The 27,828-nt window shown below is 33.4% G+C and overlaps 3 protein-coding genes across 6 annotated transcripts; 1 reads left to right on the top strand and 2 right to left on the bottom strand.

The window, feature by feature from the left end:
* Positions 1–230: 230 nt before the first annotated feature.
* Positions 231–5,345, bottom strand: LOC130975628 (protein PIN-LIKES 3-like). The gene is made up of 10 exons (XM_057900392.1): positions 5,208–5,345; positions 4,929–5,008; positions 4,676–4,800; positions 3,901–4,022; positions 3,588–3,788; positions 3,400–3,492; positions 3,133–3,233; positions 1,474–1,526; positions 1,184–1,369; positions 231–355 (listed from the first exon to the last, which is right to left on the bottom strand). The coding sequence occupies exons 1-10, from the start codon at positions 5,343–5,345 to the stop codon at positions 231–233; spliced, it is 1,224 nt and encodes a 407-aa protein (XP_057756375.1).
* An 863-nt stretch (positions 5,346–6,208) lies between these two features.
* On the bottom strand, positions 6,209–9,426 carry LOC130946293 (serine/threonine-protein phosphatase 7). The gene is made up of 5 exons (XM_057874972.1): positions 8,832–9,426; positions 7,866–8,360; positions 6,929–7,075; positions 6,555–6,662; positions 6,209–6,412 (listed from the first exon to the last, which is right to left on the bottom strand). Exons 1-5 carry the CDS (start codon positions 9,420–9,422, stop codon positions 6,335–6,337), a joined length of 1,419 nt encoding a protein of 472 aa, XP_057730955.1. The 5' UTR covers positions 9,423–9,426; the 3' UTR covers positions 6,209–6,334.
* A 6,056-nt stretch (positions 9,427–15,482) lies between these two features.
* Positions 15,483–18,873, top strand: LOC130960222 (thioredoxin reductase NTRB-like). Of its 4 annotated transcripts, none has more exons than XM_057885563.1 (3): positions 15,483–16,926; positions 17,803–17,919; positions 18,656–18,873. In XM_057885563.1, the coding sequence occupies exons 1-3, from the start codon at positions 15,813–15,815 to the stop codon at positions 18,724–18,726; spliced, it is 1,302 nt and encodes a 433-aa protein (XP_057741546.1). In that variant the 5' UTR covers positions 15,483–15,812; the 3' UTR covers positions 18,727–18,873. The 4 variants fall into 4 exon arrangements, with proteins under 4 accessions (XP_057741546.1, XP_057741551.1, XP_057741569.1 ...); XM_057885568.1 differs by having other exon boundaries at positions 15,484–16,926; positions 17,824–17,919; XM_057885586.1 differs by lacking the exons at positions 17,803–17,919; positions 18,656–18,873 and adding an exon at positions 17,511–17,790 and having other exon boundaries at positions 15,486–16,926.
* Positions 18,874–27,828: the final 8,955 nt, after the last annotated feature.

The raw sequence follows: 27,828 nt of genomic DNA, 5'->3' as shown, positions 1-27,828 counted from the left end.
AATATTGTGTATGACGAAACTCCTTTAATTTGATTATATGTAATAGATATAATTATTATTATCATATGGATACCTCCTATATATTCGGAAAAAGAAAAGAAAATTTCAAAGAAGAGAACCAAATGAGAATGAAATAGTTAATAATTAAAGGGTGAATTTGTTCCCTTCTTTTTGTTTTCTATCTTGAAACAATTAAAATATATATTATTTGAATAATGCTTGAAAATGAGTCAGTCAAGCATCCACATGAAGAAAGTGCACCAAAGAGTGAGAGTAAATGTAGAAACTGCATAGGTCCATAGCATTATTAAGGAACATTCACTTTCAGCAACCCCAAGCAACTGAGCAATTGTTCCTGCATGCATGCATTATTCAACATTAATTAATTAGCGTTGACAAATTATAATTACACAGTCTTATTATTGTTTATTAGCTTCTTGTCGATCAAGTCGTATTTTTAGATATAGATGTATATATTTTACATGCATATACAAAATCAATTATAATCTAGTGATTAAGGATCGTAGGTCAAAAATTTTCATTTTTTGAAAAGTACATAGATAAAAAATAATAATAAAATATTAAAAAAATTTAATTACTTTAATTTATCGATCTCTATAATTTTACTGAATTTTGGATTAGATCCTTATATTTTTTTTTCTCAATTGGATCTCTATATATACCATATTAGATTTTGTAATTGACAAAAATATTAGAATTAACTTAATATTTCGTTAAACAAAATAAATATGCCTAACACTTGACTAAATATTTCGTTTTGTTTAATAAAATATTTCGTTAATTCCAACACTTTTGTTACAATAGGAATCTAGTTATAAAATCTGACATGGTATAAGAATTCAATTAAAAAAATATATATAAATACCTAATTAAAAATTCAGTAAAATTATAGAGACTTACAAAATAATTAAACCTTAAAAAAAAACAAGTCTCATTATTTAGACACTACTTAAACAAACATGTGATGATAATAATCTAAATTTTAGTGTTATATAAAAAAAATTAGTATATATTGCCTTCACTAACAATGTATAAATCTATTCTCTTAATTAAAACTTAGGCTTATATATTTAAACTATGATTATCACATACAAATTTAGATATTAATAACTCAAAAACCCCTAATTATTAGAAATAAATATGTGGATTGAATTGATCATACCTACAGAAGTTGCAGGAGGAAGTGCATATTGAAGCATAAGAACAAACTGATATAAATTGTATGATCCAACCAATCCCCAATAATATGCAGCCTTAACAATCAAAACACCCAATAATGGTGATAATATGAACCGCACTACCATAATCCCTATTATTAGATACCAGCTTATTCCTGATTGCTTTAAACCTGTCAAATTAATTTGGAATAACATTTAAATATAAGTAAGAAAAATGATCAAGTTTGATATGTAAAAAAAAAAGTATAATAACAATTGATAAAATTAAATATACCATCAAGAAGATTTGCTCCTACTATCAAAGTCATGGACACAATTGTTCCCTCCCTGCGATTAGGTATATAATAAGTTTTTTTTTTTTATTATTCAATGGGACAATATAATAATAAGAACACGTTATATTACATGTATATAAAAAATTAGCTATAAATAATCAACTATCGTATATATAAATATTAGGGTTAAGTACGATTTTTGTCCTAAAGTAGGGGTTAAAATTTTTTTGTCTCTAACCTTTTTTTGCTTACAAAATCGTTCCTAAAATTTAACTTAATTTTAAAATCGTCCTTTTTACCAAAATTTTAATTTTTATCACTAAATTACTCCTAACTAAAAAAAAGAAAAAAAAAAAAGAAAACGGGTTAAAGGGGAAAGGGAGTCACGCTTTGGGAGGGGGATTCAGGGAAGAAGAGGGGGAAGGGAAGGTGGAAAAGGGAAGGGGAAGGGAATTTGCCGCTGCTGTTTCTCACTGTTTGTCGTTGCTCCTCGTCATTCGCATCCTTGCCACTGAATCTCGCCACTGCTCTTCTTCTTCGCTCAACGTTGACGCCAACAAATCCGCAAGGGTGGATGTCACGCGCCACTTGCCGTTTTTGCTCCTCCTTCTCGCTCGGTCACCGATCATTGCTGCTTCTCGCCGGTCGCCACTGCTCTTCGTCACTCGTCGCTGTGTTTGCGTCCTCGCCACTGTGCTTCCTAGGGTTCCAATTCTATTTCTGATTTATTAATTTTGTTCATTACATTGTTTTCTTCTGTTAATTATATTGTTGAATTTTTTTATTTGTGGATTTGTTGATTTTGTTAATTACATTATTTCTGATTATGATTCTATTATTGTTGTGGATTTTAATTCCATTCTGTTTTCATGGTTCTGCTTCTGATTCTAATTCCATTATCCATTATTATTGTTGATGCTTCTGGTTGTTTCTGTTTTGTTTCTTTTGTTGTTGTTGTTGTTCTTTGGAGTTGAGACTTGAGAGAGATAGTGATGGAGATTATACAGATTTATTGATGCTTCTGGTTTCTTCTGCTTCTGGTTCTGGTTGTCTTTTTTTATGTTTATTACATTTTTTATTGTTGTTATTGCTGATGCTTTGATGAAGAAGAAGAAAAAAGAAGAAGAGATGATGCTGTGATGGAGAAGAAGAAAAATAAGAATAGAAAATGATAATTTTGGAGATAAAGGAAAAATGTATTTTGGTTTGAAGAACAATTTTAAAACTAAGTTAAACTTTGGAAACGATTTTATAAGCAAAAAAAAGTTGGAGACGAAAAAAATTTTCAGCCTCTATCTTAGAAATCAAAATCATACTTAATCCTAAATATTATTTGAAACCTCATAAAATTAAAAATATTATATTACTATAAATAAATTTATTTGATTATCCGTCTAATTCTATTAAAGGTTTGATTCTTGTAATAGTTTATTTTTATTAAAAAATGTATGAAATAATTTATATAAATATATGTAAATATATAGCAATTGATTTGAGTGTATATAGAATATCTTTTAAATAAGAATGATGTGTAATAGCTAGGGTTTTTTTTTTTAAATTGATAGGATTATATAATATATAGTTTGAAGCTTTTTCATACTATATATAGTAAAAAAAAAACATGAGACAAGCAAATTAATTAAATTAAGATCACATACCCTACCAAAGCTATAGATTTGATAATAGCACGAAGAGGAGCATCATCACCAACCATCAGCTTTTGAATTGGAGAGACTGCTCCAATGATAAATCCTAGAATCTGACCAAAGAAAACCAGAAAATATCAAATAATAATGATATAGGTGGCATTAATAATTAATAACCATATATATATATATATATATATATATATATATTATATACTAAAGGAAGCATATACATATATAAATATGAAATAATTATAAAATATAACATTATAACAATACCACTGCAATTGTTGATGGCGTAAACACCATCTCCAGCTTGATATATTTATTACATTTTGTAATTGGCCATGTAATATAATCCAAGAATGACATCTGCAATACATTTAATAGAAAATTATTGTAAAGTGGTGGCATTCATAATTAATTGTAATAAATAATTATTAAGAAGATGTTATATATGGTATTACCTTGTTCCCAATTCTGTTATTAGATATTGACTCATCATATTGAATAGAAATGTTATCAGAGCTGACTATGTTTGTTGAAGGAATAATCAATGATTCAGTGATGGTTGAGTAATCACTACAAGTGTTCATAATTTCAGTGTTCCTTTCCATATTTGCCCCCATGATGATATACAAATATGTCCAAACAAAAAGTGAAGACACCTGAGATATATCAAAAACTGATCAATTATTTATTTGGTATAAGAAATAGATCTCATTCCTCATGAAATAGCATAATATATATAATTAATTTTTATAAAAAAAAAAAACATACTCCAGCAGAGACAGATGCATAAGCGTCACCATATGTTTCACAAGTGGATGAATCACCAAATGGGCTATCACTCTCATCACAAACCGCCGGCACAATTATAAGAACCAAATTTCCCAAATTTCCTGAAATTAATTCAATCATTTTAATAATTTTTTTATGAAACCATGAGTTTAATTTTAATATACTGTGGTATAAAATATTGATACGTTCAGATAAATACTTTTTTAATAGTAAATATAAAAATTAATTATTTTTAGTCATATAACAATATTTCATTGATTGTCGGTGTAAATTTTTTTATAGGTGCATAAAATTAGATTATGAAATTATTAAGAATAAAGTATAATTTTTGTTCTTGAAGTTTCTCAAAAATTTTTAAAAATATCTCTAATTTTTATTTTGTTTTAATTTTATTTGTTCCTGAAGTTTCCGGTTTGTATCAAATATATTCCTAATAGCTAAATTTTTAGAAAGTTTAAAATCAATCTAATAATAATGCATGACAATTATATCTGATTTGCTTGTGTTAAAGATTATTCTTGTAGAATTGTTGCTGAACTAGTCCTATTTTTTTTAAAAAAATTAGCCGTCTGAATTATATTTGATACAATTCGAAAATTTACAAAATAAAATTAAAACAAAATAATACTTAAAAATATTTTTAAAATTTTTAACAAATTTTAAGAATAAAAAATATACTTTATCCAACTATTAATTATTTAATACATAAGATAATATATGAAAGCTAATTAATTAAATAATTAATTACAGTTACCAGCAGTGCAACAACCATTGACGAGGCCACGAAGATGTTGAGGAGTTCTTGCAATTTTGTTAAGCATCCAACCCAACACGGATCCAACCACGAACGTTAAGAAGATATTCACAAACATAAACCACCTATTTATTTTTTTGTTTTTACACATCCCACAAACACAAAGAAATTAAAAACACTTCTACATTAACATAAAAAATAAAATGCATGTGTATAGTCACTATCTATGATTATATATGATTGAGATACTTACATTTCAACCAATCGATCATACGTTATTGTTTCGGCCAATTGGGCAGCGATAAGTGCCGGAGTGAAAATGTAATAAACTATCTGCAATAATATAATAATATTACTAATATAATAAATCAACCACAAATTAACAAAAAAGAAAAAAAAAACTAAAATTTGATTATTGTTACCCTCGTTTAAAATGTAAGTTTAAGTATACCTTCAAAGCAGTACTTAACTAATTAAATAAGAAACCAAAATTAAAGAAGCTAATTAATAAAGAAGTGATGAAGTAACTCACGTTGTTGAGATAGTTTCTTGCATCAATGTCTCTCAAGAGATTAAAACGTTCGGTAGCAATGAACAAACCAAGAAGAGTGATCAATAGTGTCTCCAGAACAGGCACTAATGCCACCAAAAACAGGTCCCAAAATGCCATTGATGATCACTAATGTGATCATATAATATAAGAACCTAAGCACAAGATAGATAGATAGGTATTGATTATTTATGTATAGAGCTAGAGAACCCGTTAATATATTTCATATAAGCTCCGTATATATTCTGTTTATATATATAGTATAGTGTTTCAATCATGGCCATAAGGATTAGTCGAATTATTACCATAAATGTTTGGGTCCCTTTGGATTATTGGATGGACAAATGATGTGTAAAACTGAAGCTGTGTCTGTCCGTGAACTAACTACTAGTCTTCATATCCAACTATCAGCATTCAGCAGGGAGCATGAAAATATCTATATTGATTTTCTTATTAAAAAATATATATGTTTTTTATTATTCTCGAATTAAAATCCGAACTCAATATCTCTAGTTAATTGATCAATATATTTTGCCAACTTAATCAATCTCACGTTATAATCTTATTTATCGTAGTACTTTAAGGTAAAAATATACTAATGTTGGATCTTATCAATGTAGAGATCAAGTTCTTCAGCAGTTCCTACTCATTGGAGTAATGAAAATAAAAAGTGATCTATAAATATTAAAATTTTATCTAAAAAATTGAAATATTCAAAGTTTCCTGTACTATATATAATGGGTGCAAACAAGTCTATTTAAGGTGAACTAGTTACAATTGGCATGAAGACTATAGAAATAGGCCACACATTTATGACCTAAAACCCACACATTTTTTCTTATTATAATTTTCTTGAGTTGAAGCACGTGAATGGTATAAAATGGTGTAACTTAGCTTAATACGCATGGCAAAACTGTACAATTGTTTCAAATCAATCTGGCAATTTTTTTTTTTTTTTTGGAGGGATGGAGTGACAAAATATCTAACGGGAAACACTATAAATAACTATAGTTTAACGATAAAAAGAGTTTCAAAAACAATAACAACAACAAAAAGCTTTGATACAATTTTACAAATCCACTCTTTCTTCCTCAAAAAAATGCCTTAACTCAAGAAGTCACCATGGACTCCAAGTCCAATTCTTCGTCAGAATCTATCACCTCTTCAAAATTATAATAGGCATTCACCTGCACAACGGAACATAGATATAACTAACCACTATACAAATAAGTTTATTGTTAGAAACTGTTGAACATATGCAACTTAGATGCCTAACTAAAGAGCTAATTATATGTTTCCCTAATGGTCAGATGAGTAAGATGCCTTTACCTTTGGCCTTGGAGTAACTGCTGTAAATCCATGAAATATGGCATTGTCAAAATTTGGGGGTTCAAGAACAACATAGGCTCCTTTGTTGTTATACCTCTCCTCTGTTGCCTGAAAAAAAAAAAGGGTCTTATTATAAAGTTACCGTGACAAAGTAATAGTTATTCTTGATGATCAGAAAGATCAAATAGAATTCACTGTAAGCTACTGAACATCTTCAACCAATCATCAGAACCAAACACGGCTCATGTTAAAGTGATTGCGTGCGAGTTTGAATTAGTTTAATCTTTCCCATAAGTAGTAAGAAGTTGATGACAAATGTAAAGGCAAGAATCTTATTTGTATAAAAAGCATAGCCAAGAATAACATTAACAAACCTGAAATTGCGGGTAATCTGGAGCACTAAAGAGGGTGATCAGTTTTCCAGAATCCACAACATGATCAATGGTGTAACCTTCAGACATTCTATCTAAACCATCCCTCTTTTCCCTAGCATCAGGACCTTCATGAGACCTGATGACCAGCTGAGAGGGGGGAAATAAAGATAATAATTCATGCATAGAAGTTAGGGTAGATAAACATAAGCATAAAAACCATAATAAACAAGAAACAATCATACAAAAACAAGGGAGCAACAATAAAACATAGAACTTAATGCAGAACGCAAATATTAGGTACGCATTGGGGGCTGCATACTCGATCTTAATGTAATACTTGGACTTAACTACAAGCTAACTGATTTCCTAATTAGCAGTAGCTATCTAATCACTAGATACCAAACATAATTGTATGTGAGTAAATATTTTAACATAAATGCTATCATTTGGTATTTGTTCATCGATAAATTTTCCTTCCAAACTCTTGGGCAGTGTCAAATAAACTACATTCAATATAGTAGGTTTCAATTACTATTGAACTTGGCTAGCTTACTGAAAAGAAGTAGGTGTTGGACAAACCAAGTTTCCCAGCTCCTTGCTTAACAACAAAGTTATGATATACTTATTCTGGTTTTATCCCTCTTTCACTAGTTTCAAACAGCACAATCAATAACTTCATTATGTCCTCCCCATACAAAGATATTATTCAGACAATACATTAAAATCATGATAAATCTATGCTTAGAAAAGTCATGTTTTAATCAAGAAAGTATCTGAAAGTGTTGAAAATAACAATACTCTCATATCATCATCATATGTCAAAGTAATCTTTCTCTCAAAATACATTGCGATATCATTCTAGACAATTAATAAAATGACATAATTTCACCAAGACAATTAAACAGATCACCATGAACATATGAAACTAACTTATCACCTTTAATTGATACTTCTTCAAAAATTCTTCAGTACAATCGGGACCCCACAACAAGCCAATGCCTCTTTCTTTGTTCGGGGCAAGACCAGGATTTTTCGATGGATCAGACCACAAAACATCACCAGGAATCAAGTTTGGGCCTTCCCAAGGAGGATCAAGAACTGACCGTCGGGCCTTAGACAATTCTTCCAAGGAACCAAGAGTTAGAGTTTTGTTATCATGATTAAGAAGAATCTTTCTGTTCTTCTTCCCTTTTAATCTCTTTGATGGCGTCACTGTTACACTGCGGAAGAGTCCTCCATGAGCTGTGAATACACACCCTGCTACAATGGAAGCCAAAGGAAGACCCTCAAAGCATCCCAAGCATTTGCGATACACATGCTTACCTTTATCACCATACTTTGCCATCACTTCCTTCTCATAACCATAGACCGATGTGCAGTATTTTGATTCGTGATTCCCACGTAGCAGATATACATTATGAGGCATAAACACCTGATCCAAAAATAATCACATTTCCATAAGTAACATAAAAAGTGAACAACCAAAATCATCTCCTCCTTCATTGACTCTCAGAGTATACCCTGTTCGGATATAAAACCCTAGCTTACATATAACATTTAGACAAATTAGCCTAGATGATTACAACTATCTCAGCTCAAAAGTATCACACCAGCGTCTAAAACAAACAATAAAACTCTGTGCATGGTCGATTCATTAATACCATATACCACAACATAAATAGAAAAGCTCTCATCACAAGTGACGCAAGAATAACAGTTAAACAAAAGCAACAGATCAAAAAACCACAAAATCTAGCTGCGAAAATTTCAAACAAAACTTGATTTTTTTTTTTCGCAATACAGAGTTCAAATAACACCAAGTAATCTATCCCAACTGGAGAACTCAATTTTGCCAAAGACACCTAAAAACTATGAAATGACCATAAAGTCTAAAAATTTTCACCTTCCAAGCTAACAAGAGCACGAAAGTTTCGAGCCCCCAAGCTCCACGATCAACGTAATCACCATTGAAGACGAAGATTCTATCATCGGAAGGGTAACCTGCGTCTTTGAGGAGAAAAAGCAGATCATGCAGCTGCCCGTGAACGTCACCAACGACCACCACCGACGCCGTCGTGCCGGAATTAGGGCGAAACGGATCAACGGTGACGCAATTGGGTTCCTTATGGAGCATCTTGGAAGCAACGAGGATGAGAGAGTCGAATACCTGAACGGGAAGAACGGAAGGGAACTCGGAAGGAGGAAAGTTCCTCGAAGACCAATCGAAGCACTGCATCAGATTGTGGATCCATTCGAGGCTCAAGGTTCCGTCTTGCGGCCATGAAATTGGGAATTGGAGCTCTTGCGGCGGTGTAGGCAGGGAATCCGGTGGATTTTCGGAAGATGAGGAGGAGGTCGTGGTGGTGGTGGTGGTGGTTGCTCCGTTTGCTGTGGCGGTGGCGGTGTCGGTGGCGGAATCCGGTGGAGGAGGAGAAGGTGGTGGTGGTTCCGAATCAGTAGGAAGCGTCATGGTGTGGCGCAACACCAAGTGCATAAGAAGTAGTATTATTATGTGGAAAAATAAATAAATAATTTCTCACATATATGTATCTCTCTCCTTCTTACATTTTCTTAATTTTTTCTTTTCTTAAAAAAAATCATTATTATCGTTAAGTTCTTAATGATTTTTTATTTTGATTTTTTAATATAGACAAATTGGTTTTTATGATAATTATAATATAATACTCTATTATTTCATTTATTTGTTAGATGGTCAATAATGGCTAGTGATGATATAGTGCTATTATTGTAGAAAAAATAAATAAATAGGAACTAATTAATTTGTAATCTATTATTACAAAGTATTTTATTATATTTTGATTATTTTCTATAAGTGTAAATTTACTACCAAAAAATTGCAATTTTTGAGGTGTTTTATCAAAAAGATTTTACTATTTTAACAACATGAGAATATATAATTGAATTGAATTTTGTTATAAAGTTAAATTTGTTACGATTGAATAAGAAGCTTGTCAAAACAACAACCTTTATTTATGAGCAAATTCAGGATTTATTTTAGTGAATTTTTAAAAAAAATATCCTTTTAAATATTTTTTAAAATATAAAAAATAATTTAATATTTAAATATTTTATATAATAATATTTTTAAGAATAAATTTAAAAATAAATTATCTTTTATGAATTAATTTTACCATTAACCCATAAAAAGTTAAAAACTACCATGAATGTTACAAGTTACAACAGTCTACCGCATTATTATTATTATTATTATTATTATATTATTATTGGTTTACGCATTATTATTATTTTTTTTTTTTTGGTTTTCCACGGTATCCCCCAACCCGGCAGGCCAAGGACTAATCCGCCGCGGTACTGAGCTCCATTTAAGGGTTTGCCGCTGGCCAATGGGTTACTGCATGCACAAGGCGGGATTCGAACCCCCGACACTTGCTTAAGCGGACTAGTGAGCTAACCACTAGACCAACCCAACTTGGTTTACGCATTATTATTATTGTTGTTGTTGTTTGGTCAATTACCACATAATTTATTTTGGTATAGGGTTTTTGTTTTGATGTTGAATTTTTGTTTTGATATAGAATTACCACATGATTAAATCCACCTCCCAGGATTATCCAGGCCCATAACATAACAAAAAAAATGAAAGGCTTTTTGGTGGATCAGAAAATGCAGACTTAATAGCTACAAAAAGAGAATAACCCACCAATAACTCACTAACCCCTGGCTGAAACAGAAAAAAAGACAACCGCACATAAAAAACCTTAAAATTATTTTTTATCATAAGCATGTAATCATATAAGCATCCCTTTAAAAAATAAGTATATGAAATTAAATATTAATTAGTTAACATTAATTAATTTTTTTAAATTGTTTTTATTTCAACTCTCAATTTTTAAAGAATTTAAAAATTAAGGTTAGAATTTACATTTTAGAATTTAAAATAAAAAATTATTTTAAAAAATTAGTTGATATTAACTAAGAACAATAAATTGATAAATTATTTTTAAAATGCTGCAGCTTAGGTGGTAATGGTATGGAAGTATGTGCCCAATTTTCTATGAAGAATGTGGGACAGCTACTCCATAGAATGATTAGCGGATATTTTGTCACAAAACTGCAATAATTAGGGGGTAATTAATTAATTATATTCATCCTTTCGGATTTTGTTTTATATAAGTTCAACCATAGTATCTAAGTACTAAAAATAGTCATATTAAATTAGTAGAATTAATTTTTCTCTATAAAATAACAAAAATATTGTTAATATCAATTGTGTGTCCTTTCTCAAATCTCAATCCATTATTTTCATAACCAAGTTAAAATTTTCGTGAGCTACACAGAAAAGCATATATGAAACCAACAAATGCCTAATCCCTAGTGGAGAAAGCTATCCCTACTCTACCATAAAAAGCCAATTCAGAAGTCAAAGTTTGCTACATGCATTAACAAAGGATTAGATTAAACCACATTATAATATAGGTTTAGTTAGCACAAATTTTGGAATTTCACTAATTTGATACCCATTATCACATTCTTATGCCGCTTTAGTCGCCTACTTTGAAAACGAAATTGGTGTCATTTTTTACCTTTTTGTTTCCTGCTTGTTCCCTAATATGGCCCCACCACCATACCAAGCAATTAATAATGTTTTCAATTAATTAAGTCCCTCTCATGTGATTCAACATATCTAATTGGCTAATTTTTAATCAACTTGGTCGGATTAAAAAAATGTTAAACGGTATACTAAAAATCAATTATTAAATTTATTATTATTTATTTATTTATAAATATATGCAGTTAAATTTATTTTTAATATATATTTATATTTTAATGTATATTTTATATTAATAATTAATTTTAATATATAACTAATATAATTAGTTAGTTAAATAATCAATTTATTTATATATATTTAATCAAATATTTCGAGAGTTTAAATTTAATTTTTTAATTTAATCTTTAAATAAAACTCAAATCTGTCACGAATTAATATTTAATTTATCGGATGAAAAAATCTAATTAAAAACTTAAATAATAATAATTTTTCGTTAGCTTAACTAATTAATCCGGGTCATATATATATATAGGTTTATCCATTATTCACACCCTAAATTGCCTCTCTCTTTAAAGCTCCAAAATTGTCCAAACTTCAAATTCCTATGCACCTTCCTTTGATTCTTCTATTCAATTCACACCATAATCATCATTACCCTTACCTCCCAAAAAGTCACCCTTCAACTTTATAGTTTACACACACTTGGTTCTAATTTAATTTCTCTTTATATATAAAGTCATAAGGTTCTTTCCAAGAACAAAATTTATTAGCACCATCTCACAAAGAACCAACAAATGAGTTACATGAAGTACCAAAGAGTTGGTAGTGGTAGGGTAATAAGCCCTAGAAGGTATAGTAGAGGATTTAGATTACTAAACCCTAGAAGGGTTTTGGTCCTAATAAGGCTAAGAAAGAGGTTCACCTTCATTCTTAGGCTCTTCCATAGGTTGAAATTGTCTTATGGTGAAGCACTTCATTTGCTGAAGAGAGTGTTTTGCATTCAAGATGGTGGCTTCAAAAGAATCAATTTGGTGAAGAGAGAGGAACAAGTCAATTTCCAATGTTATTATGTTAGGTCCAATAATTCTATCTATGTAGAAGAAGCCATTGCAGATTGCTTGGAGTTCATCAAAAGAACATCAATATCTTCATCTATGGACCAAAGTCATATTAGCCATATTCAAGATAGAAGAAACACATGAAATTCCTCATTATTTTTGGTAGATATAATTATATAATTAATTTTATATATATACATGCATTAAGGTATTAGTTTTTTTTTTTTTTTTTTGCCAATTTATATATGTTGATTTGTCCTATTATTTTTTATCTTTTGACCCCTAGGTTTGCTTAGGAAAATTTTGTTCCTGTGTACATAATTAGAAGTGATATCCTGTGTAAACATGCATGTGTATGTGAAATGTCAAGAGGTTTAACTTGTAATACTATATTACTATGTTCTACTTTGAAATTTTCAATTCATTATTCAAATTAAACCATGTTGATTTTTAGTATTAATGTCATGAAGATTTCTGAGTTTGGATTTCCACCTAACACAACACTATTAGTTTTTCTTTTTTTTTTTCTTTTAGTTTTGAATTTGTCTAAACTAATTAAGTAGAAAGGATGTCAATTTTGGACACTTAATCTACAACTATATTTTAAAAATTACTTGATTTTATTTATTTCATCTTATAATATTACCTAGATTAAGCCGCCTAAAGGAAAATATTATTGATTTATTGTTGACATTATTGGAAATTAAAGGGGTCACAATCTACATAGTATTGATGATAAACAAGAACAAAGATCCAGGTCGGTATACATCCTTCAGTTTATTATTTATGTTTTGTTTGCTTCCTATCATTTTTTTAAAACAATTAAAGTTTTACTATTCGGATTGATGTGTTATATATTGTATAGGGTATAATTCGAATTAATTTAGTTTAATACAATAATTTATTCTAAGATTAAGTTTTTATTCTCTAAAATTACTATATGAACTTTTATGTTTTATCTCCCGAAATATAAAGCTTATATACGTATAGTCTCTAATCTGATTGTCAAAATATTTTTTACATATAAAAAAAACTTTTAAAGTAAAGATAATAATCATAAAATAATAAAATAAGAAGTTAATCACAGCTGAGTTAATAATTTTTATTACATGTAAGCTTTAATATTATAATTTAGAGAAAAGCTCTGCATACAAGTTATTAGGGCTTGTATGCTTTACAAGTTAATTAACGAATAAATCCCAAAAACGTGATACAAGGTCTACGTTCTTCTTTCTCTTCCTCTTCTTCTTCTTTTTCTTCTTTTCTTTCATTTCTTACCTTCTCTTTCTCCTTCTTTTTCTTCTTGCTGCACGTTCTTCTTCCTCTTCATATTCTTCTTCTCTTTTCTTTCGTTTCTTGTTTTCTCTTTCTCGTTCTTCTTCCTCTTCCTCTTTTTCTTCTTTTCTTTTGTTTCTTACCTTCTCTTTTTCCTTCTTCTTCTTTTTGCTGCACGTTCTTCTTTCTCTTTCTGTTCTTCTTCTTCATTTACGTGCTTTTCTCTCTGTTTTCTTTCTTTGTTATTCTCGATTTCCATTTTTTTTGACATCAAGCTCTGAAATCGTTTTTGAAGAATAAGAAGCAGCAGAAGATGAGGAGGAGAAAGAGAAAGAGTTCTGAAATATGCATAAGGTGTACTTCAACGAATTTTGGGTGTATTTCTTAAATCTTTTGGGCGTATTTTTGTAATTCTTTGGGTGTATTCTGTAATTTTTTGGGTGTATTTCTATAATCATTTGGGTGAATTCCTGTAACCGTTTGAGTGTATTTCTGTAATTCTTTGGGTGTATTTCTATAATCGTTGGGGTATATTTCTGTAGTTCCATTATCTTTAAATTTGGCAAGAAAATTGTTTTTATGGAGGAAGAAGAAGAAGAGTCGTTCATAATGCATGGTGAGTAGCGCGCTTTGGAAACAGGAAGTTGTTGAATAACGTGCGTTTTATTTACTCTTGAATGTGGAAGTGTGTAATGCGTTAATTAATTGTAATGCGTGTGTTTTATTAAACTTGTAAGATTTGTAAGCCAAAAAGACTTGTATGTGTAGCAGGCCTTTATAATTTAAGGACGATTACATTCTTATTTTATTATTTTATTAAATTTTTTATTTTAAAACATTTTAATCCTTGTCTATCTCACCTTTATTTAGTACATAAGAAATATAATGCAACTCATTTTTATTGATATATAAACAAGGATAATGTAGAAGTACTTTAATTTGTATATAAATGTATATGTGCAGTATTCATGTTTTAACCTATCTTATTTCTTAAGGACATTGACAATTTTCCTAATAATAATTTGATTAAATAATTATGAAAGTGAATCATTACTATATGATAGAAGCCTATCTAGTAGCTATTAACCCTATTAAATTCACCCTTGATGTTGATTAGTCATCTGCTAATAATGCTTAGCTGTAATCTTCAGCTAATAAATAAAATAAATATTGGGTAGCGCCACAACCATGGCTGCTGTGACAAAGCAAAAATAAAAAATAAGTTTAATTACTCTATTGATCTTATAGTTTCGCAAAATTTTTAATTAGATCTCTATATTTTTTTCTTTTTAATTGAATCTTTGCATCAAAATTTTGTTTTAATTGGGTTCTTATACTTTTTTTCCTTTTATTTAGATTTTTATGCTAATTTTTTTTATAGGGATTCCCCTATAAAATTAAGTCAATTACTATTAAAAAGAATTTAATTAAAAAAAATTTAGTACAAAAACTCAATTAAAAAAAACATAAAGATCTAATTAAAAATTTCATGAAATTATAAAAATTAATAGAATAATTAAACTTAAAAAATAATCAATCTCTTGGTGTCTTTGTTTTATTTTGTTATATTTTTTGGTGGCGAGCTTTGAATTCTCTGGCGAATTCTTGAATTGCTATTGTACTTGTTATTCTCTTAAAAAACCACTGTAAATTAGAGAAGTAATGTTCTTCGTTCTTCCATATTCTAAGTAACAACCATGCATGCATGCATAAAGTTTTGAATTAGCATCTAGATTGAATTGTGTGTTAACACGAGTGATGCTTGTATTGTTTCCCTAAGCATGAGATGATGCTGAACTAGAACGAACAAGCTAAGCACATTCCTTCCCTTCACAATGCGTATTCTTGTTTTGCTGCTTCATCTTCTCAAAACCTTCATTGAAGAAGAAGCAGCACCTAAAATCAATACTAATAACTAATAAGAGAATAATACCTAAAAAAAAGGAAAGGAAAAGAAACCTCAAAACGAAACGCGATTCGCCAAAAAGAAACGGCCGCAATCTAACAGGGCCAAAAAATGAGGTTCTGCCCAAACAAGCTCTTTACTAAAGCCCGCAACCTCATCGGTATCGGGCTCGCCTCGTCCGCCGCTGTTTCCGCCGCCGGAGCCTCCTCCTCCGCCAACACTTCCTCCACTTACACTACCACCACCACCTCCGATTCTCCTTCCTCCACTTCTTCCTTCCCCGTCGACTCTTCAACCGACGACGACCAGAGAAGGAAGCTCTGCATCATCGGAAGTGGCCCGGCGGCGCACACCGCCGCAATCTACGCCGCGCGAGCTGAGCTCCGGCCTGTTCTCTTCGAAGGATGGATGGCCAATGGCGTCGCTCCCGGCGGCCAGCTCACAACAACTACCGACGTCGAGAACTTTCCCGGATTTCCGGATGGTGTCTCCGGCTCTGACCTCATGGACCGCTGCCGCCGGCAGTCTCTCCGATTCGGCGCTGAGATCATCACTGAGACGGTTTCCAAGGTTGATTTCTCAAAGCGTCCGTTTAGGATTTTCACCGATTCCAGAACCGTTCTAGCTGACGCCGTCATTGTCGCCACCGGCGCCGTTGCGAGGCGGCTGTCCTTCGACGGCGCTGGCGATGGTCCTGGCGGATTCTGGAACCGCGGGATATCAGCGTGCGCGGTCTGCGATGGAGCGGCGCCAATATTCCGGAACCGGCCGCTGGCGGTTATTGGCGGCGGCGATTCAGCCATGGAGGAAGCTAATTCCCTCACCAAATTTGGTTCCAAAGTGTATATAATCCATAGAAGGGACAATTTTAGAGCTTCTAAGATCATGCAGGGTAGGGTTTTGAAAAACCCTAAAATTGAGGTTTTGTGGAATTCAGAGGTGGTTGGTGCCTATGGTGATGAAAAAAGTGGTGGCAGGGTTCTTGGCGGAATCAAGGTGAAGAATGTAGTGAACGATGATGTGTTTGATTTGAAGGTGAATGGGTTGTTCTTTGCAATTGGGCATGAGCCTGCAACAAAGTTCTTGAATGGCCAGCTTGAGCTGGATCCTGATGGTTACATTGTGACCAAGCCAGGGACTACAATGACCAGTGTTAAGGGTGTGTTTGCGGCCGGCGATGTCCAGGACAAGAAGTATAGGCAAGCCGTTACAGCCGCTGGAACCGGTAATTCCTTGTTTTTCTGGTTATGTTCTTTGAAATGGAACTAACTGGATTTGATTGTTTTGACCAGGTTTTGTGATTATTGTAGCTTCACGTGAATAATGCCCTGGTTTTGAAATTTAGTGTTTTGAAAGCCATGTTGAAATGGATTGGATTTTACTAAACAGGTTTCACAGTGATTTTAGATTCTGAGCTATGCAAGGTGTTTTATGATCATTATAAATTCATGTGATAAATTGATTTAATAGGTAAGGTTTTGAAGCGAAGTTTCCTCATTTTTTTAGGGTATCCATTCATATACTTTGTTTTGAACAATTTTGATCATCCTTTACTGCTGCCATTTTAGCTGTAATTGTAAGAGATAGAGTCATCAACTTTCTTAAGATAAAATAGAGTTCTCTCAGAACTTAAAAATCATGGAAAAGGAAGTTCTAGTGTTTTCAAAGTTATGTCTATTTGCAAGTCATACCTTGATTTAGAGGCTGAATCCGATTCCTATCCATATAAAGGAAAATGTTTCTAACAATTGAAGCTCAAAATGGATAATGATTCGGATGCTTGGCTCTGACCTCTTTTTTTAATAATAGATGTTCATACAAGAGATGAAAATACAAGGAAATGATCCATGAACCTGTGCTGCCCTGGATGTTTTGGTATCTGTCTTCTGTCCTTCAAGGACTGCTCTTGGGGCAGGCAGTTTCCTATTTACTAGTACATGTTTGTTCCCCGTTCTGACATGTTAGACAATTATAATACCATAAATCTCTGACTAGGGCTGTATGCCTGCATTTTCTTCTTCCTTCATTCTTACTCTTATACCATTTACTAGTAGATATAGGTTACTTTTCAATTTCTCCAAGCCCATATGCTGGTATGTAGATTTAATGCTCATCAGATTAGGCTGCGGATATTATACCCTTTGGGTGCAGCCCTTCCCCAGACCCTGCGTTAATGCGAGATGCCTGTGCATTGGGCTGCCCTTTTTCGATCATTCATGTATGTCTGTTCATATGTTTATTTTTTTTTAATTTATTTTAATGTTGGCTGTCTTTGCTTATATTACTCTGATTTATTCTGTTGCTGTTATGATTTGGTATAGAATGAATTTAATTAGAGTTGGTTTGGCTGTAGTATTATGACCCGTTAAAATTCATCAATGATACTCAATTTTACCACCCCAGATTTTGGGTCTGAAAGTTGAAATCTAAGAAGCTCTCTTAAGAATGGACCATATTACTCCGTACCATTTTAGGTTATGGGAGTTTTGACTTTTGATCTAACCTTTTTGTACCAAAACAAAATTGTCAATGATGACCTGCCAATGGTCTTTGGTTATGATAAAACTAGTAAACCCTTGAGTGCATATTGATGTGCATATATACACACATTTGCAGGGGATGCACTATAAGATTTTGGAATCACCATTGTTTTTATATTTGCGTTCAAATTTTAGGAGCTTAAAGTAATTCAAAATGAATGTGTTTCGCTAACAAGTACCTGGAAACTTGTTAGGGTCACTCATGATAGAAGTTTTTAAGAAATAAATAAATTGAAAACTTAAAACTGTTCTGTTTTGCAATTAACTTTCTATGTTAGAAATCTTGCCAAACCCAATGTGATCTTTATTGTCTATCATTATCAGATGTATCAACAATAAATCATAATCAATTAGAATCAGATCTATATGCAAAGCTTTTTTTCCCAGATGCTAATGGAAATATTGTTGGTGCAGGGTGTATGGCAGCACTGGATGCAGAGCATTACTTGCAAGAGATTGGTACACATGAAGATACGAGTAATTGACTATGAAGTGGGGATGATTCATGATAATAAATGTTTACTTTCACCTAAGAAAGAGAAAAAAAGAATGTTTACTTTATATGTAAATTACACTATTCAGCATTTGATTTGCAGAATTGAAGCACAACAGCATACACATATTCACGTTTATGGATGCATCTCTTCTAGACTCCCTAACTATGATGGCAAAAATATTTATGTTGGTTATTATTGACCGGTCTATTTTATTTCAAGAGAAAATGTCACTTTTCTATGTGAGATGTTAAAATACTATTTCTTTTTCAATGTACACTCTTCATTTTTTGGTGATTAAAAGGCAAAAAAAAAAAACAATTAAGAAAGAAAAATAAACAAGAAACTGCTTAAGAAAGGCAGTTCCACTGAATACTATTCTCAAACTCCTTCCAAAGTAATAGAAGTTCTACTTGGGGAGAAAGGGTCCTCATTGCAGTCTTTGCCATGATGTCTGTTACTGTATTTGCATCTCTCAAGATCAACCGGAGATCAGCACGTCATTTCCAGGACATAATATCTCAATTTTGAATACCAAAGGATCAATAAACCCAGAGCAATCATGTAAATTATTGACAATAATAAAAGTCTCCACACAATCTGTCTTACATATAATGTCTCTTTGTCTCGAGTCCCATGCTAAAAGAAAGCATCTCCAAATAGCAAACAACTCTACTTGCAAAATGCTACAACTCTCAATTATTCCCAAATAGCATCGTTGCCACCTTCCCTTCCAATCTCTGCTAACACAAGCAAAACTAACTCGAGCACCATTGCCAGGATAGCTAGCATCACAATTAATCTTAAAGGTACCCACTGAGGGGGAATCCAAGAACCACTAATGGTGGAGGAGATAGACAGTCGTTACAACTCAAAAATATTTCGGAGCTCTTTTTTCAAGGACAAAGTCATACCAATCACCTTGTCTGTGGTCCGAGGATGAAAGATCTCGTTATTCCTCGAACGCCAAATCCACCAGATACCAGAAAAGAATCTAAAGGGACGCTGTTTGCTATTATGTAAGAACCAACTCATCAAATCCACTGGTTAATTGGAGATCCCTTAAGCTTGCCAAACTACTTGGATTTTTGGACAATCCCGAATACAATGTAAACCGATTCCTGACTTGAGAAACATCGTGGACAGCTATCCGTGTGCGAAATGCCCCTTCTAAAACGAAATGCAGTAGTAGAAAGAGCCTCTCGAAGATGTAGCCAGGCCAAAAATTTGTACTTTTCCGGAACATGTTGACGCCAAAGCCGAAGCCAATTACCCCTATCCTCCCAACTAAACATCTTCTTATTGAGTCACAAATAACCGCTACGAGCATCATAAACCTTTGAAGACGCACCATGTTGAGTTAAGAAATTAACTAAATTAATTTGTGATGACAAACATTATTTTTGGGTAAAAATAAATAATTAGTGTTGATCAAATTTAATGGCATATTACTAATTATTTATTTCATGTTGCAGACCATAATTCAATTTTGGCAGCCCAAGTTGAATGATTTACAAAACAAAACAAATGGGCTGAATGGAAAGTATGAATAAAGACAAAGCCCAAGTCACTCATATCAAACAAAGAAGCATAGCAAGGCACCACGGGCCAAAAAAAGGGAAGAACCCGATCCAAGCTTAAAATTGTTTTCAATTTCCCACCATTTTGCTCCAACCAAAGCAACGTTCCTCTCCTCTCTTATCAAATCACATCAAGACTTCAGTAAAGTAAGAAAGAGAAAGAGAAGAAAAGCTTCCTCCATAAGTCAGTAACCAAAGAAGCAAGAAAGAGAAAATCTAAAGCTTGAAGCACAGAAGCTAAAGCAGAAAAACTAATACAAATCAAGCTTAAGAAAGGTAATCCATCTCATCTTGCATGCATCAGATCTTCATCCTTTCTTCCCTACTCTCTGTTCTACCCGAAAATGGCATTCAAAGAAAAAGTTGATCTCTGTTCCTCACTGCTACAAATACACGGTCACAAGAGAATCTTGGAGACCAAGTTGCATCTCTACGGCTCAGATTTTGGTTGACTATTGGAAAACAATTTCGGTTACTCCTTTGTGGCTTTCGGTCAAGATGAGGAAATCAGAGGGAAAGTTTCTACTCTAAGGATTAAGAAGAAAAAGTGGATCTGTGGTTGGTGAAGCTCAAGGCTCAAGATGTTGACCTTGGAAGAAGGACCCAGCAACATGCAAGGAGTTAAAAGAAGTTTTTCTGTTCATTCAGAAGTAAGGAGAGAAAACCAGAGTTTGAAAGTTTTGTTCTGAGAGAGCTCTTTGAAGAAGTTCAACTAACTGGATAGTGTAACCCATTAAAAGGTGCATTCCGCCAGTATGAAGAACTAAATCAGAGGCTTGCTAATCTGGTTTTTCGCATAGCACAGAGGCTATTGATGAAGTCAATCTCCTTCATGTTTTCTGATTGTAATGTACTTTTCTAAGCTTATCTTTCTGTAATTTCTTGAGAGAAAAGGCATAGTGAGAAAGCTTAAGAAAAAGCCATGAGTGAAAAAAGGCTGAGAGATACACTTGAGAGAAAAGTCTAGAGTTACTTTCAGATTTCTTTAGGTTGGTTAAGTGTCTTGTATCTTGAACCTGTTTGGTATCCCTTTCTTAGTTGGGTTAGCACTAAGAGTAAATAGTTAGGTGTTAGCATAGCCAATGTCAAGTTAGGTTAGAACTTGAGTGTGAAATTGGTGTATGTAATACTGTTAACTATAGTGAAATTCCTCCATATTTGTGGAGGAGACTGGATGTAGGTTGCATAGCACAAAGCAACCGAACCAGGATATATGCTGGTGTTAGCTTTTTCTTCTCTGTCATGTTCTGTTTTTTGATATTCATGAGACAAAAATAAATTGTCTCATAAATTTCCGCTGCTGAGTTCAAACAGAATCAGATTTGTAACTTTGCTTAAAAGGGGTCAAAACAGAAACTTAAAAGGAAGGCATAGATTCAACCCCCCTTCTCTAAGCCTACCACAACCTTCAATTGGTATCAGGAGCTAAGGTCTCAAGAATCAAGCTTAACCGCTTGGAGCAAAGATCCAATGGCGAACAATTTGGGCACAACCACATTTGCCTACACCCTCACTGAAGGTCAGTCAAACAACCGACCACCTTTCTTCAACGGGAAGAACTATTCCTACTGGAAAGAAAGGATAAGGATCTTCATCCAATCCATTGACTACAACCTATGGAAGATCGTTGTGAGCGGCCCAAAGATCCCAACAAAAACAAGTGCTGATGGAGTGGTGACTCCAAAAGAAGAAGCTGAATGGAATGAAGATGATAAGAAGAAGATAGAGCTGAATGCTAAAGCAATCAACCTTTTTCACTGTGCTATCAGCTTTGAAGAATACCGGAAGGTGTCTAGATGCAAGACAGCCAAAGAAATCTGGGAAAAACTCCAGGTTACACACGAAGGCACTAAACAAGTAAAAGAAACGAGGATTGATATGCTGCGAAAAGAGTACGAGATGTTTAGCATGAAGGATGGAGAAAGCATTGATGAAGCGTTTGAGAGATTCTCAATCATAATCAACAACCTTGATGCTATGGGTACAAACTATGCAGAACAAACATTGGTGAGAAAACTCCTTAGAAGCCTCACAAAAGAGTGGGAAAACACTGCCACTGTCCTAACCGAGAGTAACAACATAAGTCCCATAACCTATGATGAGCTGAGAGGAAAACTCCTTGCCTATGAAGCCACACACACAAACACAGACTCAAAGAAAAAGGGAATAGCCCTTAAGTCACAAATAGAACCGAAAGAGAGTGAGTCAAGTGATGGTATTTCAGATGACGAGCTTTTGTTTTTTGCTAGGAGATTTAGAAGGATGTTGAAGAGCAAAGGCAAATACAAGGGCTCAAGTTCAAAGGAGCACAAGATAGACTTGAGCAAGGTGATGTGTCATCATTGCAAGGAGGCTGGACACTTCAAGTCAAACTGTCCAAAGCTCAAAAAGGAGGACAAAGGAAAGAAGGAAAGAAAGAGAGTACTCATGGCAGCTTGGGAGGATCTTGAGAATGACTCAAATGAAGAAGAAGAATCAGAAGGAGATAACAAAGACTGCTTCATGGCTGGAAACAACAATCTGGATGAGGTAAATTATTATGATTTGACCATTGAGGACTTGCATGCTATTATTGATGATCTTACCTTAAACACCTCAAAACTGCTTGACAAATACAATGAATGCAGATCTGAAAGAGATGTGCTAAGGGCTGAAAATAATTTTTTAAAAGAAAAGGTGAAGGAAACTGAATGTGCTTTGGACATCATTGAAGAAAACAGATTTCTAAAATCTGAACTTGAAAAATTAAAAGGAAAGCACATTGTGGATCCTTCTCATGAGTTGATTGCTGAAAATGAAAGATTAAATGATAAAATTAAAAGGTTGAATGGTGACTTAGGAAAATTTGCTCAAGGTTCAAGTAACTTGGACAAATTACTTGCAAATCAAAGACCATTGTTTGAAAAATCTGGTTTAGGCTACATAGCCAAGGAAGATGCAGTTTCGAATATTTCCACTATAAAGTTTGTGGCTTCTTCATCAAATACCAAAACTATACCAAACAAAGTTGGTGTTGAAAATGCTCCAACATTTGAAGAAAAATTTGATGAAGTATACACAAGTGAAACTGAGCATTCACCAAAAACTGAACCGAGTTCAAACCGGCCAGGTTTGGGTTACATTTCGAAAAATGAGGATGCTTTCAAGAAACCACCATTTTACAACAAAACCTCATTTTCGAAAGGTAAAAATATTCAAAAAAATTCTGGTGAAGACATTTTTGCAAAGAAGAATAATTATAACAAAAATCAGTTTGTCAAAAGAAATGCATCTCCTCCAAAAACCAGAAAATTCCAATCATTTAATCATTTCAAGCAATATAACTCACCTCAATTTCAGCGGCACACATCAGAAAATCATTGTGTTAATTGCAAGAAATTTGGTCACTCATATGCACAATGCTTCATTGAAAAGAGAGTTATAGGAAACAAAGTTTACAATGTTGTTTGTGATTTCAATGCTCTTGGGCAACCAAGATGGATTAACTTCAAAGGATCCAAATTAGTTTGGATACCTAAAGCTACTTGAAACTCTTCATGCAGATTTGCCTAGCATCCAAGAACAAAAAGGACATGTGGTACATGGATAGTGGATGTTCAAGGCACATGACTGGAAGGTCAACTTACTTTATCAAACTAAATAAGTATGATGGAGGTTTTGTGACCTTTGGAGATGATGGTAAAGGTAAAATCATTGCTGTTGGAAAAGTAGGTAATGAGCAATCTACTTTCATTGATGATGTGCTTTTGGTATGTGGTTTAAAGCACAATCTTTTGAGCATAAGTCAGTTGTGTGATTTAGGATATTTAGTTGTTTTCAAAAAGCTTGAATGCTGTGTTGTAAATGAAAAGACAAATGAAGTGATGTTTGTTGCCAAGCGTTTCAATAACATGTATGGACTTACTCTTGATGAACTAAAAGATCAAAATGTAGCTTGTCTCCACTCTAAAGATTCTGAAAAGTGGTTATGGCACAAGAGATTGGGCCATGCAAGTATGTTTCAAATAAACAAACTTGTAAAGAAAGAATTAGTGAGAGGTCTTCCTTTGATAAAATTTGACAAAGACATCACTTGTGATGCTTGCCAAATGGGAAAACAAACAAAAAGTTCTTTTAAACCTAAGGAAGACATCTCTACTAAGAGACCACTTGAGTTGCTACACATTGATTTATTTGGTCCAACAAGAACTCAAAGCCTAGGTGGTAAACATTATGGTTTAGTAATTGTGGATGACTATACTAGGTTTGGTTGGGTTTTATTTCTTGCACACAAAAATGAAGCGTTTTCGGCCTTTGAACCTTTTTGCAAGAAAATTCAAAATGAAAAGGATTTGAAAATCTCTTCTATAAGAAGTGATCATGGAACTGAATTTGAAAATAATTTGTTTGAATCCTTTTGTGAGAAATTTGGAATATCTCACAACTTCTCTTGTCCAAGAACACCACAACAAAATGGTGTTGTGGAAAGAAGAAATAGAAGCTTACAAGAGATGACAAGAGCTATGCTTTGTGAGAGTAATGTTCCAAAATTCCTTTGGGCTGAAGCGGTTAACACGGCTTGCCACATTTTGAATAGAACAATCATAAGAAAATTTTTGAAGAAAACCCCTTATGAACTTTGGAAAGGCTACCCACCAAACTTAGATTACTTGCACATCTTTGGATGCAAATGTTTTGTTTTGAATAACAAAGAAAATTTGGGAAAATTTGATCCAAAGGCTTATGAGTGCTTGTTTGTAGGATATTCCACAACTAGTAAAGCATATAGAGTTTATCATCAAGATGCTAGAATTATTGAAGAATCCATACATGTTACATTTTGTGATACTAACTTGGTGCAAAGCATTTTGGAAGATGGTGATGCAGGAAATCAAGCTCAAAAGGATGATGAAGCTGCTCAGAATCATGGAAAAGAAAATTCTGGACAAGCTGAACCAGAAACAGCAAATGCTGAAAATTCAAGAGACAATTCCATTTTGTCTCATGAATCTGAAGGAAATTCTGCAGACAGCATCATACAGAATCCATTGGTGACCGAATCTACCTCCAAGTCCACCAAACCTCGTGAATGGAGATTCTTGAAGAATTATCCTGAAGAATTTGTAATTGGGGACGTCTCTCATGGAGTGCAAACTAGGTCTTCCACTAGAAAGGCAAATGAAGGTTCAAACATTGCCCTCCTCTCACAAATGGAGCCTCAAAACGTCAAGGAAGCCCTTAGTGACCCCTCTTGGATCAAGGCTATGGAGGATGAGCTTCTTGAGTTTGAAAAGAACCAAGTGTGGACGTTGGTTCCAAGGCCAAGTGGAAAGAAAGTGACCGGCACCAAGTGGATATTCCGGAACAAGTTGGGAGAAGATGGTAGCATTGCAAGAAACAAGGCAAGGCTAGTGGCACAAGGATATGACCAAGAAGAAGGAATAGACTTTGATGAATCCTTTGCCCCTGTTGCACGAATGGAAGCCATTAGACTTCTCCTAGCCTATGCTGCATTTTGTGGTTTTAAATTATATCAAATGGATGTGAAATGTGCATTTTTAAATGGTGTGATAGATAGAGAAGTATATGTGGAGCAGCCTCCTGGTTTTGAAAATAAAGAGCATTCTGATCATGTTTTTAAATTGTCTAAAGCTCTCTATGGTTTAAGACAAGCTCCTAGAGCTTGATATGAGAGACTTAGCTCTTTTCTTTTGAAAAATGATTTTCAAAGAGGCACCACTGATACAACTCTATTTATCAAGAATTCTAATGATTCTTTTATTTTAGTCTAAATATATGTTGATGACATTATTTTTGGATCAGCAAATGAATCCCTTTGTACTGAATTTGGAAAGCTCATGACAAGTGAATTTGACATGAGTATGATGGGTGAACTTAATTTTTTCCTTGGGCTACAGATTAAACAAACTAAAAATGGTATTTTCATTCATCAAGAAAAGTATGCCAAGGAATTAGTTAAGAAATTTGGTCTTGAAAATGCCAAAACCATGGGAACTCCCATGCACCCGAATTCTAAATTGGATAAGGGAGAAAATGAGAAAGATGTTGATGAGACTAGGTATAGAGGGATGATTGGTTCTCTTATGTACTTAACCTCCTCTAGACCCGATATTGTGCAAAGTGTTGGATTGTGTTCTAGGTTCCAATCCAAACCTAAGGAGTCACATCTTTCTGCGGTTAAAAGGATCATTAGATATGTTCATGGCACATCCAACTTTGGTCTTTGGTATCCTAAGACTGATGATTTTTCTGCAGTTGGTTATTGTGATGCAGACTTTGCTGGTGACAGAGTTGATAGAAGGAGCACTTCTGGTTTATGTTGCTTCCTTGGAAAGTCCTTAAATGTTTGGTCAAGTAAGAAGCAACCAACAGTGGCCTTATCCACTGCAGAGGCTGAGTATATAACTGCTTCTTCTTGTTGTTCTCAGCTTTTATGGTTAAAAACACAGCTTGCTGATTACAAATTAAATGCTGAAAATATTCCCTTAATGTGTGATAATATGAGTGCCATCAATATTTCTAAAAATCCAGTTTTGCACTCTAGGACTAAGCATATTGAAGTGAAATTTCACTCAATAGGAGAACATGTCCAAAAGGGGGATATTTGCATTCAATTTGTTAAATCAGAAGAGCAATTAGCAGATATTTTTACTAAACCATTAGCTGAGGATAGATTCTGCATGCTTAGGACTTGTCTAGGAATTTTGAGTTATAATTCTTTATTTGAAAAGTGTTGATGTGTTTGCTAGAGAATTTTGTCTCATAAACAGGTATGAGACAATTCTGGGCAGATGATGAATGTTTCCTTCAAAACAGCGTGTTCTGGGCTTATTGCAAGTGAAAAATCAATCTGGGCCAACATCAATTCAGATCTGGGTAGTCCTATATGATTCATTAATTCAAACCACATCTGGGCCCAATGTGAATGTTACATTCTTACTTGTGTGTTTAAGTTTTCATTAAAATTTTTTTTGGCCGGAAAGTTTTTTTTGGCAACCTTAATTTTTGACTTTGGTCCAAAAGGAGTTTCAATTTAATGCTGATTGCCTTTCAAATTTTAAAAATTAATTTTTGAAAATCAAATAAATTCCTTTCCTTTATGATGTCATGTCTTGTCAAGTCTTTTCAAATGGTGATGCAGTTGCATGGTTTTGGAAATTTGCTTTTGGGTACGGTTACCAACACTCCCTCTCTTCCCTCCATAACTTCTCCTCAACCCCTCGGTTTCTTCCCTCTCACACCACTATCTCTCTTTCATCAAAGGCATCATTTTAACCAAAATGAGGAAGAAAGTCATTGCAAAAAGGACTCCTCGTGAGAAGATTTACAAACCACCCACAAAGCCTTCCACTCGCTCTCAAGACCGAACCTTTACCCCTTCTCCTTCTCCTCCTACCTCTCCTCCTCGCTGTGACCCCATGACTCGAACCAAGAACACTCCAAGGTTCCCTGCCTCTGCCAAACCATCTCCACCACCAAAGGCGACGCCTTCCAAACCTGCCTCTTCAAAACC

This window comes from Arachis stenosperma, chromosome 1 (assembly GCF_014773155.1).
Source record: "Arachis stenosperma cultivar V10309 chromosome 1, arast.V10309.gnm1.PFL2, whole genome shotgun sequence".
NCBI classification, from domain to species: Eukaryota; Viridiplantae; Streptophyta; class Magnoliopsida; order Fabales; family Fabaceae; genus Arachis; species Arachis stenosperma.
The sequence above is the reverse complement of the archived record's forward strand: the minus strand, read 5'-3'. Positions and strand labels throughout refer to the sequence as shown.